We start from the raw sequence: 20,210 nt of genomic DNA, 5'->3' as shown, positions 1-20,210 counted from the left end.
GTCCTCTTCCAGGCTGATTCTTAACATTTCCTGTCGCTTAAACTTCTTAATTATTTCCATGATAGTAGAAATGGGTATTTTCAACTGTCAAGAGATTTTCTTGTGTCCATTTCTTGATTTGTGCAGCTCAACAACTTTTCGTCGCACATTGTCACTGTGTTCTTGGGTCTTTCCTATAGTGATGAATGACTAATGGAATTTGGCCTGTATCACCTCATATTTGTACGCCAGTGGAACAGGAAGTCCTTAAGAGTTCCTTATCAAACAGGTGAACTTAAAAAATGTAAAACATGACTGGAAATATACTTCAGTTAGATTTTAATTATAAGATTTTTCTAGGGGTGCCAATAATTGTGGCACACATGTTTTGCGGAAAAATATGTATTTAATCTCAACAGTTTTTTTTTCTTTCAATAATTTTACTTCAATGAAAAGGTAAGACTTTTTGAATATTTTGAGTGAATGACCAAGAGGATAAACAGCAAAGACATATTTTTTTATAGCCTGTTTTGCTCATATTCACTAGGGGTGCCAATAATTGTGGAGGGCACTGTATATTGCAAATAGTGATGGCATCAAAAAATATGATGATACTGTATACGTCTGGTGTAATCTTTGTTCTTCATCTCATTCTTAAGAGTACTCTACTTTCATATGCATCGATCATCTAAAAAAGCCATATGAGGTATTCTTAATTATAACTTGTGTTCACACTGACATCTGTACGAAGCAATACATTTCCAAAGAGACATTTTTTCAATCTTGTCATTTATTGTGCTTGGTATTTTGATCACATCCTTTTTTCACCTTCTTTGAGAATAAATAGTACTTCTGTGGCTTGAAGTTTGTTTGTCTTTTATGATGGTACCATGTTTTGATTGCTTGATACCAAATGCTCCAATCAGGTACCCAAAACATTTTTACTTCTACAAGTGAACACTACAGTCTAAAAGAATATGAACATAATGTTACAACACTTACAACAAAATCAAAATAAAACAAGGAAATTAAAAAAGAACAATAAACGTATGTGAATTCAATTATATTCAGTCATTTTGTGCAACTGAAGAAGCATAAAGACTACTAGTCCTACTTGGCAAAGAATGTATTTAATGTTCACATTTTAGGCATTCTAGATCTAGATTATCCAACAGGATTAATGGTAATAGATTAATTCAAACATTTGCATTTCATTTTTAATAGATGCAATTAAAAAATGCTTAATACCATGCCCAACCAACATCCACACATCGCTATGCTCAATTTAGCTTTTTCAGTCATCTAAAGTGTTAGTGATCAGTGGCAGTGTTCAGTGTAGTTTCTACTGAAAGAGCAGAATTTTATCATAATTTAAAAAACAAAAACTGGTACTGGCTACATGGATGGGTGGATGGGTTACATGAAAGTAAAACGTACTTATCCCTTTACTATCTTACAGCAACAGTCCTTGATTGTCACAGCACACAATCTTTGATTGTTATGGCCTGTTACAGCAGTGAGTCTGCAACTACAGGGCCGTGGAGTGTTGGACTTCTCCTAATTTGTATTCGGCCTGGCCGGTCCTCTCCTGTTTGCGGAAGTTGAGTCGGTTAAATTCGCTGGCAATGACCGGAAGGGTCTTGCCTTTAGTTTCGGGCAAAAACAGGCCAATGTAGAGAGCCGTGAGGACGCACACTGCACCGAATGGAACAAAGCAGAACTGGCCCAATCCACTCTACAAAACACAAACACAAACACAAACACAAACACACCTTTGGTAAGAGAGACTACCTGTGATGCATTATCATGGAACTGTATACAGAGGATTTTTTGTTATATCCTTCAGAGAAATTACATGTGTGTACACTGAAAATTCCTTGAGGTAATTTGGAGCTAAGCCATTTAGGGCTTTGTATGTTAGAAGGAGTACTTTGAAATCAATTCTACTTTTGACAGGGAGCCAGTGCAGAGAGGTGTACAGGTGAGATATGATCATATTTTTTAGTTCTAGTGAATGTGCGAGCAGGAGCGTTTTGCATACGTTGGAGGCTCTTTATTGAGTTGTTGTTATATCCGGACAGGAGAGTATTGCAGTAGCCAAGTCGCGACATAATAAAAGCGTGGATTAGAATTCTGCATCTTGGAGGGATAGGATTTTTCTGATTTTGATAATATTGCGTAGATGGAAAAATTATGTCTTTGAGATCTGTTTTATTTGTGAGTCAAGTAGGAGGTCTTGGTTGATAATTACACCAACATTTTTGATACTAGTATTGGATGTTAAAGAGATGCCATCGAGTGTGGGTAAATGGCTAGATAGTGTCATTCTCAATTGTTTAGGGCCTACAAGAGCATGACCTCAGTTTATCTGAGTTAAGGAGCAGGAAGTTGTTAGTCATCCAAGCTTTTACATGGCCACCCCAGCCCACCTGTAGACACACCCTGACCGCTCTTACCACAATAAAAGGGAACAGCATTCCCACTATGAACAGATTCAGCCACATGAGAGAGCCAGCAATCGTATAAGCAGCCGGACGAGCAGTCTGGTTAAAGATTTCTGTGGGCAGCACTCCTGTCACACCAGCTGAATGGGAGACATGTGACACAAGCACAAACACAAACACAAACACAAACACAAACACACGCACACAAACATTTAATATTCTGAGATAAAAGCTAAGCCTTACATGGTCACATAGAAAGACATATGAACATTAATTGTTTTAGATGAAAAATAAAAAAGTCCCACCTGGTCCCATTCCAAAGCTGAGTATGTATGTGAAGATACAGGCCATACTGAGATAAGGCATCCAGGTCACTTTATGCTGCCAAATACAGTTGAAAAAATTACAATCATGAACTGCATTGTCATCAATGTTCTACTATGAAGACACTACTGAGACGTAAGAAAAATATTAGGCTGAATCAAATGTCTTTCTTTATGTGTAAATGACTTACTAACCGAGAGTGAGGTCATGCCGGGAAATATCAAACTGAGGCGCCAAAGCCTGGATAATGCTAAGAGAGAGGATAACCCTTCCCTGAACAAGTTTCGTCTTATAAAGTACTCACTGACTTAACTTATGGCTAGCGAGGGTGATGGTGATTGGCGATGGAATAAAAGGATACACTTCCTCATCAATAATAAAGCGTGTACAATTTCTGCAGGGACGCTACTAATTCAAAGGCGCTCTTTCTGTCATCTTGGCTCAAGCTGAACTAAACTTGCCATAACCTGGTAATGACTTGGGGCTTTTAGGGAGGGGGGAACACGCACCGCTGTAACAGACCACAAGGGGTGCGCTGGATTTATAAGGCTGGACAAAACGACAGCATCATTGCAAAACGTAATGCGGCAAAATAGTCTTTTTTTTTCTTCTTTTTTTTATCTCGGTTAGGCTACGTTGTTTTCATAGTCGTTGCAAGCCGTAAGCGTAACTGAAATTGAAATTCGATTAATCGCCCAGCCCTATCTATCATTCAGTATTCCATGTTTCAGTGTCTGTCGACAAAAAAAACAAAACTCATGGGAAAAAGTGGCGTGTAACAATAAGATTACACATCACTGCCACATTATAGGACAGTAGACATCTGGAAACACACCTTAATTGAACATTAATCACAACAAACATGTGGACAGTCTTATCTTTTACGCGACGTTGGTAAATGGCTGGTTTCTCATATCAGTACTCCAGAGACACTCAGCAAGCAATCACATAAATTCATCTGGTGACTAATGGAGATATAGCAGCTGAGAACACGGGACATAAGCCCCACAGGAGCTGACTTGGGCTAGCAACTCAAGTCAGCTGTGACCAACACTGGTGCAGTATCCATCAACAATAAGAACAGATTACACGTGCAAAAACAAATTCAAGTACTACCACTATCATACTGTACATTCAGGTATTATATCATTGAAAGTGCATGCTGCTGAATTGCTAATTGATAAAAGAAAGTAAAACACATAAAATTACTAAATTTTCTCTCAGAACAGTGAGGGACAAAGCACCTTCCCTCAAACTCGTCTGAAATATTCATGATTGGACTAACACATTGTTAAGGTCTTATCCAGTGAAGGGATTAGTCCAGCTGTGGTCAAGTATCACATGTGGAGTGGACAGGAGAGGGTGTAGCCTACCTTTAGTGCTGTGAATTAATAATGCATACCTCAAATGACAGAGCCAATGTGAACACCACAGCCCAGCCTGACATGAGGATGTAACCTCCCATCAGTAGCACCCGCCGGCCCTGTCGCTCAATCAGCAGGTTCTGTCAATCACAGATGCATTCAACAAACACAGGTTTACACATATACTGTATCTTCTATCTGTATTTCTCATCCTCTCTCTCATGTTTCTGGTTTAAATTCTTTGTCTCACTACTGCTACCCAGCAGTGTTTTGTGTCTTACAAAATACTTTATGACTCATCATGACTTGTCAATGCAGTTTATATAGACAAGTTGCTTTAAGGGTTTACCACATGTGCTAGTAAAACCTTAATAATAACCTGTTTGTGCACAGTAATATCTTATTGTTAGAGTAACTAATTTTCTCACACTATTCCACAGTATAGATTGTACAAGCCTTTGCTAACAGAGCTTAAAGTCCTACTTCAGTCTGTGGACCTGTTATGTAATCTAAGGAGGATTAGTCCCACATACTTACAGATATTATACAGGCAGTGAATTCACATGTGCCCGTGCCAATGGTAATATACTGAATGGCAGCAGGATCTATCCCAGCCTCCTGAAATATGTAGGACGCGTAGAAGTAAATCTGTAAAAGGAGACACATGGTTGGGGAGATTTCAGTGATTTCTCATACACACACACATATTCACAGACAAAGACACACACACACACACACACACACATTTCTTTGGAGTAAATCTCCCTGAGCCAGTTGATTGCAGAGTCAGCAGTTTTGAGAGGTAACCAGGGGTGGTGTGCATGATGCCTGGGCCCACCTGGGGATACCATTTCAACAGGCCCCCGCCCCCGCCCCCACCCCCACCCCCACCCCCGCCCCCGCCCCTACCCCCGTGATAACGTAGTCGTAGACGTTTATAGCAAGATTGACAGGTCAACAACCAATTCAGCAATGCTGAGCGCTGTTTAACTTTGCTGTTTTGCTGTTGAGCTGACTCCAGCCAGTTGTGCATTGTTGTTGTGTCCTGCTGCACAGGATCTGTGGTTGGTGCAGTTGTTATATTTGTCATACCTCGACCGGCCAGGAGATGCCGCCAGAACCCACAAGCCCCTGAGTTCCGGCCTAGGAAACCCCATGCCAGGTGATCAGAGGAATCACCTGGTCCTCGTTTCAGGCGGCTGTCTTAAGCCCCTTGTTTCTGAGCTTCGTTGCTCAGTCATGAGGTTTCTAACCGAGGGACAGTCAACTCTGTATGCTCACCTGCTCCTAGCAGGAACTTGCTCCTGTGATTATTGGTCCTTGTTTGCCGCAGCTCACGGTCTGTTGGACTTTATATTGTTTCTGTGATTTTGGATACTTTGTGGACTTTTTGAGTTTGTTGCCTAAAGACTGCGTTTTGTGTCATTTATTGGAAGGACATCTTTTGTTTACCGTGTGCCATTGAATCCGTCGTTGTTTCTGGAATAAACCCTCTGTGAGTCCTCCAAACCTTGTCTCCTGCATTTGTGCTTCACAAGATCCTAACAGCATGACTGAGCCACAAAAAAGCGCAGCGGAGACAGAGGACGTGCACACAATCCTGAGCAGAATGGGTATGGCTATGGAGAGGCGCGTTCACACCCTGGGGCAGTTCCTGCACCAGCTGAATAGCTCCGTCCCGACCACCTCTCAGGCGGGGCCCAGGAGTGATACAACACCTCAGTCTTCAACCCCTGCGACACCACCAGTCGTTTCCAGCCCTCGTTCTGGCACCCGCTTCCCACTACCCAAGCAGTTTGAGGGAGACCCGGAGGTCTGCCGGGGCTTTTTGACCCAATGTGCCTTGGGTTTCCGACTACAGCCAGACAGCTTCCCCACAGAGGAGTCCAAGGTGGCTTACATCACCACCTTGCTATCTGGAAGAGCCCTGGAATGGGCCACGGCAGTTTGGGAGAGGGATCTACCCATCTGTCACGACGCCGCAGCATTCATGACCGAGGTCCAGACCATCTTTGGGCGCCCCACCAGTCGTCGTGAGTCAGCCAAACATCTCCTCCAACTCAAGCAAGGCAGGCGGTCAGTGGCAGACTATGCCATAGCGTTTCGTACCCTGGCTACACAATCTGGCTGGGAAGGGGACTGCCTGATGACTACATTCTATCACGGTCTCCATGAAGATCTGAAAGATGACCTGGTCAACCGGGAGTGGGGACACAGCCTTGAAGAGTTGATGAAACTTACATCTGACCTGGACCGAAGATCTTGTGAACGTAGACGGGAACGCACTTCTAACGTCCAGTTCTCCTTAGCACCCCCCAGGAAACAGCCTCCCAGTCAGCTTCCTTACAAGGTAGTGGAGGAACCCGTGCAGCTTGGGCGAGCACGAATTTCACTTGACGAGAGGGAACGACGGAGGCGTGAGAACTGCTGCCTGTACTGTGGGGTGACCGGCCACTTCAGGGATAGATGCCCAGAACTCTTGGGAAAAGACAAACGCTCGCTAGGACAGAGGGGACCACTAGTGAGCGGGGCGGCTAGGTCCTCTCAACCATCGTCACGGCTGCAGCTTTCGGTCACACTGGAGTGGGAAGGTGACTCCAAGACTTCTCTCCCTGCATTGGTGGACTCCGGGGCAGAGGAGAACCTCATGGACCTCACTCTGGCTAAAAGACTCAGTATTCCTTATGTGGTGAGTCCCTCCACTTACACTGTCCAGGCTCTAGATGGACGACCCTTAGGGTCAGGACTAATTGAGTTTGTCACTAAGCCTTTGAAGATGCAGGTGGGGGTCAAACATGTGGAATGGTGTAGATTCTTTTTAATTGACTCCCCAAGAGAGCCTTTGGTACTGGGGTATCCCTGGCTAAAGACACACTCCCCCCAGTTTAATTGGAGAAGGGGTGTTTTAGTAGCTTGGGGACCAGAGTGTGAAGGGACCTGCTCCGGCGAACTGCCCAGAGGACACGGCGTGCACAGGACCATGGTCCAGGGGTCGCCAAAGCTTTCTCAAGTAGTTCCCGAGGTAGACCTAGCATCGTTGCCTCAGCAGTACCATGACCTGAGAGAAGTGTTCTCTAAGTCCAAGGCTAGTACTCTTCCTCCACACAGACCATACGATATGGCTGTTGACCTCCTGCCTGGCACGATGCCCCCACGGGGTAGGCTGTATCCGCTGTCCGTACCTGAGACCAGAGCAATGGAGGAATACATTCAGGAGGCTCTTGGTAATGGGTTAATCACAACATCCACGTCTCCTGCTTCAGCAGGTTTTTTCTTTGTGCCCAAGAAGGATGGGGGCCTACGCCCGTGCATTGATTACAGAGGCTTGAACAAGGTAACGGTCAAGAACAAATACCCTCTTCCCTTGATGTCCACGGCGTTTGACCTACTCAGGGGGGCAAAGGTTTTTTCCAAGCTGGACCTGCGTAACGCTTACCATCTAGTGCGCATCAGAAGCGGTGATGAGTGGAAGACTGCCTTTAGTACTCCTAGTGGCCACTACGAGTACAAAGTCATGCCCTTTGGTTTGTCTAACTGCCCTTCTGTGTTCCAGGCTCTGGTGAATGACGTGCTGCGGGAGATGATTAACCGGTGTGTATTTGTCTATCTAGACGACATCCTCGTCTTCTCCAAAGACCTTGAGTCTCATGTCCAGCAGGTCCGACGGGTACTCAACCTTCTTTGGGAGAACAAGCTTTTTGTGAAGTTGGAGAAGTGCCAGTTTCATGTGTCTAACACGTTTTTTTTAGGCTTTCACATCTCACCACAGGGCGTGTCTATGGATCCTGGAAAGGTGCAGGCTGTTGTTAAATGGCCACAGCCCACGTCTCTGAAACAAGTACAACGCTTTCTTGGTTTCGCTAATTTTTACAGACGGTTTATCCGTAACTTCAGTTCTGTTGCAGCTCCCATTACTGCACTCACCCGTGGCCAAACATCCAGGATAAGATGGACAGCAGAAACCCAGGCAGCTTTTGAGGCCCTGAAGAAACGGTTCACCACTGCGCCTATCCTACGGCACCCCGACCCTGCTCTTCCCTTCATGGTGGAGGTGGATGCCTCCAACACTGGGGTTGGTGCCATACTCTCCCAGAGGTCATCCCAAGATGGTAAGGTCCATCCGTGTGCCTTCTACTCGCGGAAGCTGACGCCTACTGAACAAAGGTATGATGTCGGGGACAGAGAGTTGCTAGCCATTAAGCTTGCATTGGAGGAGTGGAGGCACTGGCTAGAGGGGGCCACTCACCAGTTCCAAGTACTCACTGACCATAAGAACCTACAATACTTGAAGGAGGCTAAGAGACTAAACCCCCGCCAGGCCCGGTGGGCCCTGTTTTTAACCGTTTCGATTACATCCTCACCTACAGGCCGGGTTCTAAGAACACGAAGGCGGATGCCCTTTCCCGTCAGTACGATGCCTCCGAGCAGGATGCTCCACCCGAGAGCATTATTCCACCATACCGAGTGATAGGGCAAGTACGACTGGCCTTGGAAGACTCCATCCTTCAGGCTCAGCAGGTGGAACCGGATCCAGGAGGTGGCCCATCCGGTTGCCTGTTTGTCCCGACAACATTACGGGCTGATGTGCTTAGGTGGGGTCATGATGAGCACCTAGTTGGGCACCCCGGAACACGTCGGACGTTGGAGTTCATCCGTCGTCGGTTTTGGTGGCCCAACATGAATAAGCAGGTGTTCGCTTACGTCCAAGCCTGTGCTGTGTGTGCCACACAAAAGTCTTCTCACCAAGCTCCCGCAGGGCTGCTTCGCCCCCTCCCTATCCCCAGTCGCCCTTGGTCCCACATCTCGATGGACTTTGTTTCAGGGCTACCACCGTCCGAAGGTAACACTGTCATTTTAGTAATTGTAGACCGTTTTTCTAAGGCTGCTCATTTTGTCCCTCTTCCCAAGCTACCCACAGCCAAAGAGACCGCCGAGGTCATCCTGAAAGAGGTGGTTCGGTACCATGGAGTGCCGGCCGATGTGGTGTCCGATCGGGGTCCACAGTTCAGTTCAAGGTACTGGAAAGCGTTCTGGTCCCTATTTAAGACCTCTGTCAGTCTCTCTTCAGGGTTTCACCCCCAGTCAAATGGGCAGACTGAAAGGGTTAACCAGGAGCTGGAGAAGTACCTGCGCTGTGTGGCCTCCAAAACCCCCAAGACCTGGAGTCGCATGCTCATCTGGGCAGAGATTGCACATAACCAGCTGGTCAACACCTCTACGGGTATGTGTCCGTTCGAGGTGCAGTTTGGATTCTTGCCACCATTCTTCCCCTCTGAGCAACCCAAGGTGAACGTCCCCTCTGCTGAAGCTGCTATCGCTAGGTGCAGAAGAACCTGGAAGCGAGCTCGTACAGCCCTGAAGCGTGCCTCCGCATGCTCTCAGCGTCAGGCCAACCGCAAGAGGAGAGCTACCCCATCATTCCGCGTGGACCAGAAGGTGTGGTTGTCCACACGGGATATCCCTCTGCGTGTGGAGTCCAAGAAATTCAAGCCACGCTTCATCGGGCCCTTTAGGATTGTGAGGCGGATAAATCCAGTGGCGTATCAGCTTGCCTTACCAAGGTCGCTTCGGGTGAGCCCAGTTTTTCATGTCTCTTTACTGAAGCCTGTTCTAACCTCCCCTTTGTCTCCTCCAGCCCCCCCACCTCCACCTTCTCGTTTTGTGGCAGGCGGTCCAGTGTTCACAGTTAAAGAACTCCTGGACTCTCGGCGAGTGGGCCGGGGAACACAGTACCTGGTTGATTGGGAGGGGTATGGTCCGGAGGAACGCTGCTGGATACCAGCGCGCCACATCATTGACAAGTCCCTCATCCGCGACTTCCGAAGAGACCAGCCTGGTGTCGCAGGACCGTCCGGTGACGGTCGTAAGGAGGGAGGTACTGTCATACCTCGACCGGCCAGGAGATGCCGCCAGAACCCACAAGCCCCTGAGTTCCGGCCTAGGAAACCCCATGCCAGGTGATCAGAGGAATCACCTGGTCCTCGTTTCAGGCGGCTGTCTTAAGCCCCTTGTTTCTGAGCTTCGTTGCTCAGTCATGAGGTTTCTAACCGAGGGACAGTCAACTCTGTATGCTCACCTGCTCCTAGCAGGAACTTGCTCCTGTGATTATTGGTCCTTGTTTGCCGCAGCTCACGGTCTGTTGGACTTTATATTGTTTCTGTGATTTTGGATACTTTGTGGACTTTTTGAGTTTGTTGCCTAAAGACTGCGTTTTGTGTCATTTATTGGAAGGACATCTTTTGTTTACCGTGTGCCATTGAATCCGTCGTTGTTTCTGGAATAAACCCTCTGTGAGTCCTCCAAACCTTGTCTCCTGCATTTGTGCTTCACAAGATCCTAACAATATTGCTTAGGGGGCTGGCTATGAGCACTTGCATGTGACAGGGAGAGGATTGGCCGCTGTGGGAAGTCCCCAACCAATAGCACAAGGACTTTAACATCGTTTCCTGTGTATAACTAAAAATAAAAAACTGCTCATGAGCTACAGATTTGTGAGTAGACATGTTTGAAATACTTGTGTGGACGTCTGGCTACCCTTAAGACCTAACCATTTTTCAATATAACAGGGGGACATGTTTAGGCTACATATTGTAGCATGAAGATACATTAATTTATGGCAAGTATCATGTATTCAAAACAAATAATGCAAACACTTTCGGAAATCATTTAAGTTTGTCTAAATATTCCACCAATCAATGGCCAAAATGTATGAGTGAGGATCAGTCTCTCTCATGCCCCCTCTGGCTGGGCCCAGGATAGCTTCCCTGGTAGTCCCCCCAGACACCGACCGGGCCTGCAGGTAACTCTGCTCAACAGTGCATTTTAAATAGAAGAGAAACAGTCCAAAACATTTATTTTTCAAGGACATCTTTCCTTGTCCCTTTTTCCTAAGTGAAGTGTCATTCCAACCACCTTTTGGTTGATCGTTATATTCACAATTAATATTTGATCAGTTCCTATGGTGGTATTCTGCAAATGACTCCCTCCTGTATTATTAATGACATATATCAAATTCACAGGTCTATTACACAGACAGAAAGTGGAGCCACCCAAAGTCCATTGGATCATGTTCTGCAGCTTGGTGAGTGGAAAGACCATCACATTACATGGATGGCACTGTATTAAAGAAGTAGTCCGCGATTCTGGTGAAAGGTTGATGATATTTGATCTCAACAGCTAATCACATTACACCCCTCCCTTACATGCTCCTGAAAGCAATGTGCTGATTGGCTAGAATTGTTTATGGCTCCGCCCGAGCCAGTATGTTTGTTTCCCATTTACAGAGCCAGGGCTGTGTACAAACACCAGAGTTTTTGAGAGCACACACTGAACAAACAGTTAGAGGACCATGACGAGTAATTCAATTAATTTTACTAAAACAAAAGTGTATTGGAGCTCTGTAAAGCAGTGGCAACACAATGTTCACAATGAAGCGACTACTGGTACGGAATTCCATGGCGATGCGATTAGCACTTTTGGATTATTGTTACTGGATTACTGGATCTGTGTCAATAGTCCATTAATTGTACATGTGTTTTAGTGGTGCAGTAGTCAGCAATTATGCCTTCCAAGCAGTTGACCCGTGTGGTTTAGCTAACATGTGTCTCCCACGGTTGACCCGTGTGGTTTAGCTAACATGTGTCTCCCACGGTTGCCGTGGACGCAGCCAAACCTGGATGCCTATGTAAAGGTGCTTGATTCCCAATTTGAATTCATTGATTATGGTCAGTAACTTTAATCAATTTACGATGTCACAAAGTTACTGACTAAACAAACAGTCTACAATGACTAAGGCACGTAATGGGAGAACGCTGACAGGGGGTCATTTGGCCCTGGGACACGCACCCAAAGCGACACGCACCCAAAGGGACGCACACCCAAAGGGAGCGCTAGCATCCGGAGGTGCCCACGCAGAGTGTAGCGGTTACCAGCAGGTAGAGTGCCGTCTAGTGAGTAAACCCTACTCCCTGGCACCTTAAAAGACATGCTAGTGACAACCGTTCTTTTGACCCTCTTCAGTGACAAACACTTATTTCACTAATGCTACAGAATGGGAAGAAACAGTACTACTGGCATGGAAAAACCATTCCGGACCAATAATATTCCAACTGTTGGTACGGATTCTAATTCTGTAGCAATAGTGCGCTAACTAAAGTTAGTAACTATACTTCTGTAGCCATAGTCAGTGCCTATTCACAAAGTATGCATTTATTTTTTTAAAAAATACCCGTCAATTGAGAAATAAAATTAAAGAATTAAAGAAAATAAACCAATCTGAGCACAAATGAAAATGAGGTTGTACATATAAATTGCAAATTTGGTCTTGATGCAAGTTCATCACAATATGAAGGGATTTCCACACAGAATCACACACCCATGTCCCAGGCCCTGAGTTTGCACACTGACCGAGTCATTACCACAGAGCTGCATAGCACTGCTGATGATGGCCACAGAGATGACCTGCCAGCGGACAGAGCGGTCTGAGAGGAGCTCCCACGGTTGCCGTGGACGCACGCCCTCTGCCTCGGCCTGCTCCTGCAGGATCTCCTCCACCTCAATGGGCGAGACCTCACAGCCCCTCAGACGCCTCAGCGCTGAAGAATCCATAAATAGAAACATCAGGGCACAGTCTAATAGCACCCAGGCTTAGCATTAAGGGTGTACTTGACAGCCAAGCATGGACTTGGAAGAACACAGTGCTAGCATTGTTTTGAGATAATGGTGGACACTGTTAGGCAAGACCTAAGGTTATAGGCTTCCTCTGAACTATAGGGGAGGAAGAAAAAAACTCAGGCGATTGGCCTATTTGGAATTCATGGCAGAATGACAGATAATATAATTAGAACATAAAACCCTTAAGGGGAAATATTTGACCTATTAAGTATTGTTTCTGTTCACCCCCTGCTCGAAATCTGTCTAATCTATGTGGGAATTTCTTACCTGCAAAGCAGGCTTCCTTGTCCCCACGGTCTATGAGAAGGTAACGAGGGCTCTCAGGGAACCAGGGCAGCGTGAGTAACTGGAAGAACCCAGGGACGGCATTACTGGCTAGAAGATACTGCCAGCATGACTCACTCCCCAAGATCTCCCTGTGCAAAGACAAAAACACACCAAAAATAGCCTCCAGTTTCCCCAAAAGCACTCAAGCATGATGAGCCAATGCAAGCAATAGAGAGTAAATGCCGGCATGCTTTAACACTATTTGCATATAGATTTCTTCCTGATTCAAATAGTTTGGGAAAACATGGCTCCATGTGGTTTAGCTAACATGTGTCTTGAACACACCTGAGACCCACGATCTGTCCTAGTACCACTCCGAAGGCTGTGAAGACAGCACAGGACAGTGACACGGCTCCTCGGAGGTGTTTAGGTGCACTCTCACCAAAATACATGGGTTGGACGTTCATGCTGATCCCTGCAAACGGAGTGACGGAAGAAGCCAGTCATTACTTTCCACCAGATAATTATATGATCTTATGGCCTTAGACATCAACTAAGACACTGCAGCTCAAATCTGAGGGTCTTTTTGCCCAGGCAGTGATGGTCCATGTGCACATGCCTGCATTTATTCCCACCAGTATTCTGGAGAGGATGATCATCTCCACAGATTTTGCTGCTCTACTCGTAAGACCTAAGAGGGCACTCGACATGAGGAAGATATTGCTCAGCAACATTGTCTTCTTCCTATAGGATAACAAACAGCCAAATTACATAGTCATAATACAAAAATGAAACCAGGGACTACATTTGCAATGGGTTCTGGAGACGCAGGCCAGTAACAGCAAATAATATGTGGAATTAATAGGTTTTTGAAATGAAAATGGGTAGCTATTTCTGTTTCTAAAATGAAATCCATCTCGCTAACCATTACAGTTTACATTTTTTCTCGGGCTGATTTCTTTCTTTACTTCTCGATAAAAGTAAGCTCCTGTACCTCCCAAAGCGTATTGACATGGGCCCAGCAATCAGGGCACCTGTCAATCCTCCAAGTGAGAAAACGGACACAACGAAAGTCCAGATCAGGGTGACCTCATACAACTCCAACTCCATGCCCCATCGTTCCAAAAATGTCTCATTGATGAAAGTCTGAATATACTGCAGAAGGAAACAGGACAGTTACAAGACCCATGTGAGACAACATGTGAGATGTTGGTCAAGTGTAGGTGTAGTTTGTAATGCAAGGGTTCGCGTGAAAACCAGCATTTTTCAACATGCACTGGAAAACTGGGGGATTTCTGAGTAAAATAAATGTTTGTATCTACTTTTAATGAAATGTAAAAATGAAATGAAATGATTGAATGATGATTGATAACTATTGCACTTTGCTAACTAATTTTGTTAACGTAACGTTATGTAAAACAACACACATTGAAATACAGTCACATGAAGACACACAGACACATGTACAGCCAGTAGACATAATATAAAAATAAGAACCTTACAGTGGTTGGTGCATTCATAATAGCAAGATTATAGCCGTATTGTAGCGTTCCCCCAATTGCGGTACTGGCCACCATCAAAGCCAGTGTCCTGGAATGACCCTGAGAAATATGTTGAAAATGCTTTTGTCATGCAATGAGTGGAATGCTGAGTAAATTACTTTTGAACAAAATGGTGAAATTGAAAAAACAAAACACAATATGTAATAGTTCGCAATATGTCTGTTTACTATGAAGAATATTACCAATAAAAATCTGACAAAATATTCAATAAATGGCTGCACTTTCTAGGCAGCTATCAGGATCGCCTCAAACTGCTTCACTTATATTGTAGAGGACTTATCTTACCACCATCACCAATGTATGGCTGCCATTTTTCACTGGTGTACTTAATGTAACCTCCACTGTGTTGAAAAGCACATTGCCGCACTGGACTCGAACTCGCAACCTCTGGCATGCGAGGGGACGTGCTAGCAAGGAGGCCGAAACCCATGGGTTAACACGTCTCTTAAAGTGTTGGGGAGTGAGGTTTGCTCATCTCTTAAGGTGTTGGGGAGTGAGGTTTGCTCATCTCTTAAGGTGTTGGGGAGTGAGGTTTGCTCACTGCCAGCACTGTACCTGCTGGCTACCATTAGCTAAGCACAAGTTACTTACTTTTTGGTTGCTGGGTGACTTAACCAGCTTGGGCCTAAAACATCAGGGCTACCACCCCTACTATTTATGATAAGCATGCTGAGATCCTTCATAACCACAGAAAGTTGTGACCATGTCTGTTCCCAGGGACAGCACCCAAATGCAATGTAAAATCCCCAGGTTGGGCTGTGGGTCTCAAACACCTCCTGCAGCAGCAACATTGTTTCCCCAAGAACTTTCACATCAAGGTATGAGCTGGATCCTAACCCAATACCCTGCAGATATTTTATTGTTGTGAGTTACTGGGCCATCTCATTGCTGGCTAACAAAAACGACATAATTAAATGTATAACTTACAATAAATACTGAACCTTAGAAAGACTGAAAAGCTATGCACCTTTGCGCTATTGTCACACAATGCAGAAAAAAATGCATTTCTGTGGAGATACTGCATTAAAGACAGAAAATGTAATAGGGACTTTCACTCTATCTTCACTCTACTCCATCTATTCATGCAAGTGAACAAATGTGCAGATTCACAGTCTGGAAATATTTTCCTTTGGTATGTTCTAATAGGATTAGCCAAAGTACTTTGGTTCTCAGAAGTCAGAACAAATCTAGTCATGGATCTAGATAGCATCTAGATAGCATTTTATACAGAGGGGGTGGAGCTCATGTTTAAGTTGTGGAACAAACTCCTGAAACAATGGGACGACCTTTAGTATACCTTTGAACCTTTAACCTGTCAATGACAAGGCTTATTTCAAGAAGTGACATAAATTAAAGTAAAACACAGCCTTAATTGATGAGAGCATCTGTATATCTGTAAAACACTACATCCATAATGATTAGAGCATCTGTATATCTGTAAAAGAGTACATCCATAAATTATTAAGTGGAAGAGATGCACATGAAATGGGGGAAAAATGAATAGAATGAAAATATAGAACAGAATGGAAGAGTGAGGAAGACGAACTAAGAAGGGAAGAACAGCTGAAAGAAGAACAGAATGCCAAGAATGTGTGGTTTATTCTTACTTCTATAACCTATTTCTATGCATTTGCCACAACCCAATAGCTTACCAGTGAGCCAACAACCAACAAGCACTCCCAAACAAACCCCTGACAAATGACCAACTAATTTAAAGATGCTAAGAAAGGGGTGTCATGGGGGTGATTTCCATACAGTATTTTGGTAAGTCTCAGGACAAATCACAGTTTCATACAGGTACACTGGACTGACCTGAGACAAAACCAGACTGCTGCCTAGGTCCCTGTGGGTAAATCGATGCAAAACATGTAGTCTACAGTTACCAGTTACATTTATGACCACAATGATCCTCTGTGCCTTTGCCAAAATAAACGACAAACAGCCAAGGAGCAGAGGAGTTACCATACCCCCTTACAGTTGGTTGACTGATGGAACTGCATAAGATGTGTTTGGGTTGTTGTGCTTGTGAACCAGGGCTAATGCTCACAGGGGGTGCACAAGTTCCTCTGTGATACTGATCAGCAAGAGTGCCTGAATATACACTGAAAAGGTTTACATTGTCAGAGTGTATCTTGCCTTGTAGCAAGACAGAGAAAGCACCACTGTAGGAAAGCCTCCTTGCATCATCTTCTCTTGGTCTTATATTTACTTAAATCGAAATGTTTTTGTACACCAACCATTACAGAGCCTTGTTTACTTAGATGTACATGAAATTGAGTACATTAAAGATAGACGGGCTCAATTCTTCTCAACTTATAAGTGAACTGCACAGTACATTCTAAGGTTGTAAACTCATTGTCCCGTGGTGAAAGATTATCCAGCTAATGCAGTTCTTATGACCAGAAAATACCCAATGTCCTAATTCACTTTTTGTAAACCTTACAGTATATCTAAGATCAAGTCGTAAGTTACACGGTGGGTGAATACATGCTGCGTCATAAAACGTATATTAATTTGGAATTACCTTGTTCTGAGGTTCACCTTTCATCGTGGCTGATGATGAAGATGCAGTACTATAAATGTTTTACTGGCATATCTCACCGACTCCGTACGGTAACTTTAAGAGTAAAGTGATCATGGTTAAGAGCAAACTGGTTAATGAGAGAAGGTGAACGTCGGTGCACGCAACTGACAAGAGTCCGCCTAATTTGCATGGATGCACGTGAGTGGTCTTTGCAGCCTAGCAACTAATTTTTACACCATGTTCAGGAAAGTTATGAGCTGTCTAATAGCAAGTGTTTAAAACATTATGTTATCATACAAAATCCCTTTTAATCGTATCTTAACCCTCAAGTTGTGTTCGCAACATGGTTACAGAATTGACCGACCTGACCTAAATGTCAACAGGGGAGACCTGTTCTCACAAACAACATATGTGGTGGCAGCACAAAATGTGACGTTGCTCGTCGGGGTCTGGTCCGTCGGGATTTATTTTCTGATACTGAGGAGCGGACAATACATGATCCTGCGGTTACGGTTACTTGCCAAAACGATAAAAGACGTTCTTCTGAAATAGCTCTTTTTAATGATTTTGTTACCGTTTCGTGACGCAAATAGAACTTTAAAGTTTCAGGTGTTGCGTAGCAATCTATTACTCAATTAAATTAAATTCAAATAAGCTTTATTGGCATGAATGTTAACACTATTGCCAAAGCTGATTCAACACACACATATTACATACACATACAGAAGGACCAATATAATGAACATAGTTGATTAAAAATAAATAAATAAATAAACAACAAAAGACCATTCCAAAAATAATAACAAACATACAGTTAGTTTGGCATTCTGTGGCCTTACTGGCTGTCCCTCAGGTTATAGCAGGCTGCCAGTACCACATATCCAGCAGCTAGATTGGCCAAATCCCTGTCTTCCCCAAGTATGTATGGCAATTTTGCCTCGCCTGTGAGAGATTGAAAGCCTGGGATGACCAGATTGAACCTATCAAATTAACCTTTTCTAATAGTTTCATATTTGGGGCATTCCATGAGGAAGTGTACCTCTGTCTCCACGGCCCCCAGACTACATTGTGAGCACAGCCTCTCCTCTGGTCGGCCAGGTCTGCCTCTTTTGATGGCGAGGCGGTGCTCACTGAGTCTGTACATTGTCAAGGTTTTCCTGAGTTTTGTGTCTTTTACTGTATTCAGGTAAGTAGCTGTTAAGTACTCACGTTTTAGGGGCAAATAACATTGTAATTTAGATTGTGTTTTGGGTGCTTCTTTCCAATAGGTAATATAATTTTCTTTTTCAGTGTTTGTAATTTGGTTGGGTCTAATTTTCCTGGCTACTGAGTCATTGTCCTGAGCCTCAGTGATGAAATTTGGTGTTAGGTCACTAAGTCTCAGGACAAGTTGGGTAGGGGGGCTCCTCCCTATATTCAGCTCTTGGCATTTCAGTGCTTGGTAGTGGAGTGAGTGGGGGTCGCTCATTTTTAAATGTTGCCCAAATATGACACCTCTTTTTTTAATATCAATAATTAGGGGGTATTGGCCTAATTCTGCCCTGCACCCATTGTTCGGTGTCTTCCTCTGTACCCGGAGGATGCTTTTGCAGAACTCTGCATGCAGGGCTTTGGTTGGATGTTTGTCCCAATTTGAAAAGTCACCTTTTGTTGCTGGACCCCACTCCTCACAGCCATACAGTGCAATTGGTTAAATTACTGATTTGAATAGCTTAAGCCTAATTCTAATTGGTATATCTAATTGAATTGACCTTTTAATGGCGTAGAATGCTCTTTTTGCCTTTTCTTTGAGTTCTTTCGCAGCCAACTTAAGTTTCCTGTTGAGGTGAGGGTGATACCTAAATAGGTGTAGTTGCATGCATCAATTTTGGTGTTGCCTATTTTAAACCCACTTCACATCTCAGGAGTGCAAATCAACCAGGGATTGTAAGACCTAGTCCTAAAACAGAATTGATCATCTGGATCCACCCAGTGACTGCTGTGAAAGAGCAGCTGGCAACTAGGGAAAGACCTAGCGACAGCCTGGAAAGACAGCTGACCGGAGGGAAAGACCCCAACAGGCCTGCCATAGGCTAGCTCCCTATGGTAGGAGGAACCTGGCACTACTAGTGTACAGGTCCCACCCACTTACTGGCTACTAAAAATTCAAAGAAGAAAACACCCCTAGAGTCAGCGAGAGCGGGGGCGGAAGATGACTCATCGGTAGACAACACGGTAATCGACCCAGGAACGAAACAGACAACGGCAAAGATGATCGGCACAATACCTGAGACTGCAACATCTACTCCAGGAATCAAGCTTCAGAGGTGCAGCTGTGGCTGGGCGAAAGTAACATCCTATGCAGGCCTTAGAATACATCAAGGTCGAAAAAAGTGCTTGAAGGAAGTCGGACAGGGACCTTGCATCGACCCCTACTTCTTACGAAGCAAGTCGAGTCAGTCAAGTGAAGTTCAGCAGCAGGACAAAAGCCAAAGTCTGCAGGACATCAATCCCCCGGGTCCAGAGGAAGAGGAGCCAAGCACAGCAGAGCCCCTTGAGCCCAGCCTACCTCAGCTCGCTACTGAAACAAAGATCCCAGGGCGAAAGCCACTTATCAAGTGGCCTAAATCCTGTGAAAAAAAGGAGTGGGAAGCGATCAACACAGACATCAGCAAACTCTTTGAACAACTGAGGGGAACTGCGATTAAAAAGCTGGAGAAGATGGGAGAGCTGATCTACAGCTATGGTGCTGAGCGCTTTGGAATCACAGAGAAAAGGAAAAAAACATCAACCATCCCAACAAAGTCCAGGAGACAGCAGGAGATTGAGAGACTGGTCAAGGAGAGAAGACAGCTGAAGAAGCAGTGGAGGAAAGCCCCAGAGGAGGAGAAGGAGGGAATAAACCTGCTGCAGGCAGAAATCAAGAGCAGGCTGTCAACCTTGAGAAGAGCTGAGAATCTTAGAAGGAGGCGTAAAAGGAATGAGCATGCAAGATCGAGCTTCTTCAAAGACCCCTTCAAGTTTGTAAAGAGTCTTTTCACGAAAGAGAAAAGCGGCAAACTCATAACAACAAGGAAAGATCTTGAAGCTCATC

The 20,210-nt window shown here is 44.7% G+C and overlaps 1 protein-coding gene across 2 annotated transcripts; it reads right to left on the bottom strand.

Annotated features, from left to right (window-relative positions):
- Positions 1 to 726: 726 nt before the first annotated feature.
- On the bottom strand, positions 727 to 20,063 carry slc2a11a (solute carrier family 2 member 11a). 2 transcript variants are annotated; one of them, XM_031568322.2, is made up of 12 exons: positions 19,404 to 20,063; positions 14,554 to 14,652; positions 14,046 to 14,206; positions 13,671 to 13,795; positions 13,397 to 13,526; positions 13,052 to 13,200; positions 12,518 to 12,705; positions 4,649 to 4,759; positions 4,150 to 4,251; positions 2,729 to 2,804; positions 2,436 to 2,563; positions 727 to 1,714 (listed from the first exon to the last, which is right to left on the bottom strand). In XM_031568322.2, the coding sequence occupies exons 1-12, from the start codon at positions 19,416 to 19,418 to the stop codon at positions 1,508 to 1,510; spliced, it is 1,491 nt and encodes a 496-aa protein (XP_031424182.1). In that variant the 5' UTR covers positions 19,419 to 20,063; the 3' UTR covers positions 727 to 1,507. The 2 variants fall into 2 exon arrangements, with proteins under 2 accessions (XP_031424182.1, XP_031424181.1); XM_031568321.2 differs by lacking the exon at positions 19,404 to 20,063 and adding an exon at positions 17,138 to 17,543.
- Between the last annotated feature and the right edge of the window lie 147 nt (positions 20,064 to 20,210).

The sequence above is a fragment of the Clupea harengus genome, chromosome 5 (assembly GCF_900700415.2).
Source record: "Clupea harengus chromosome 5, Ch_v2.0.2, whole genome shotgun sequence".
Lineage (NCBI taxonomy): Eukaryota > Metazoa > Chordata > Actinopteri > Clupeiformes > Clupeidae > Clupea > Clupea harengus.
The sequence above is the reverse complement of the archived record's forward strand: the minus strand, read 5'-3'. Positions and strand labels throughout refer to the sequence as shown.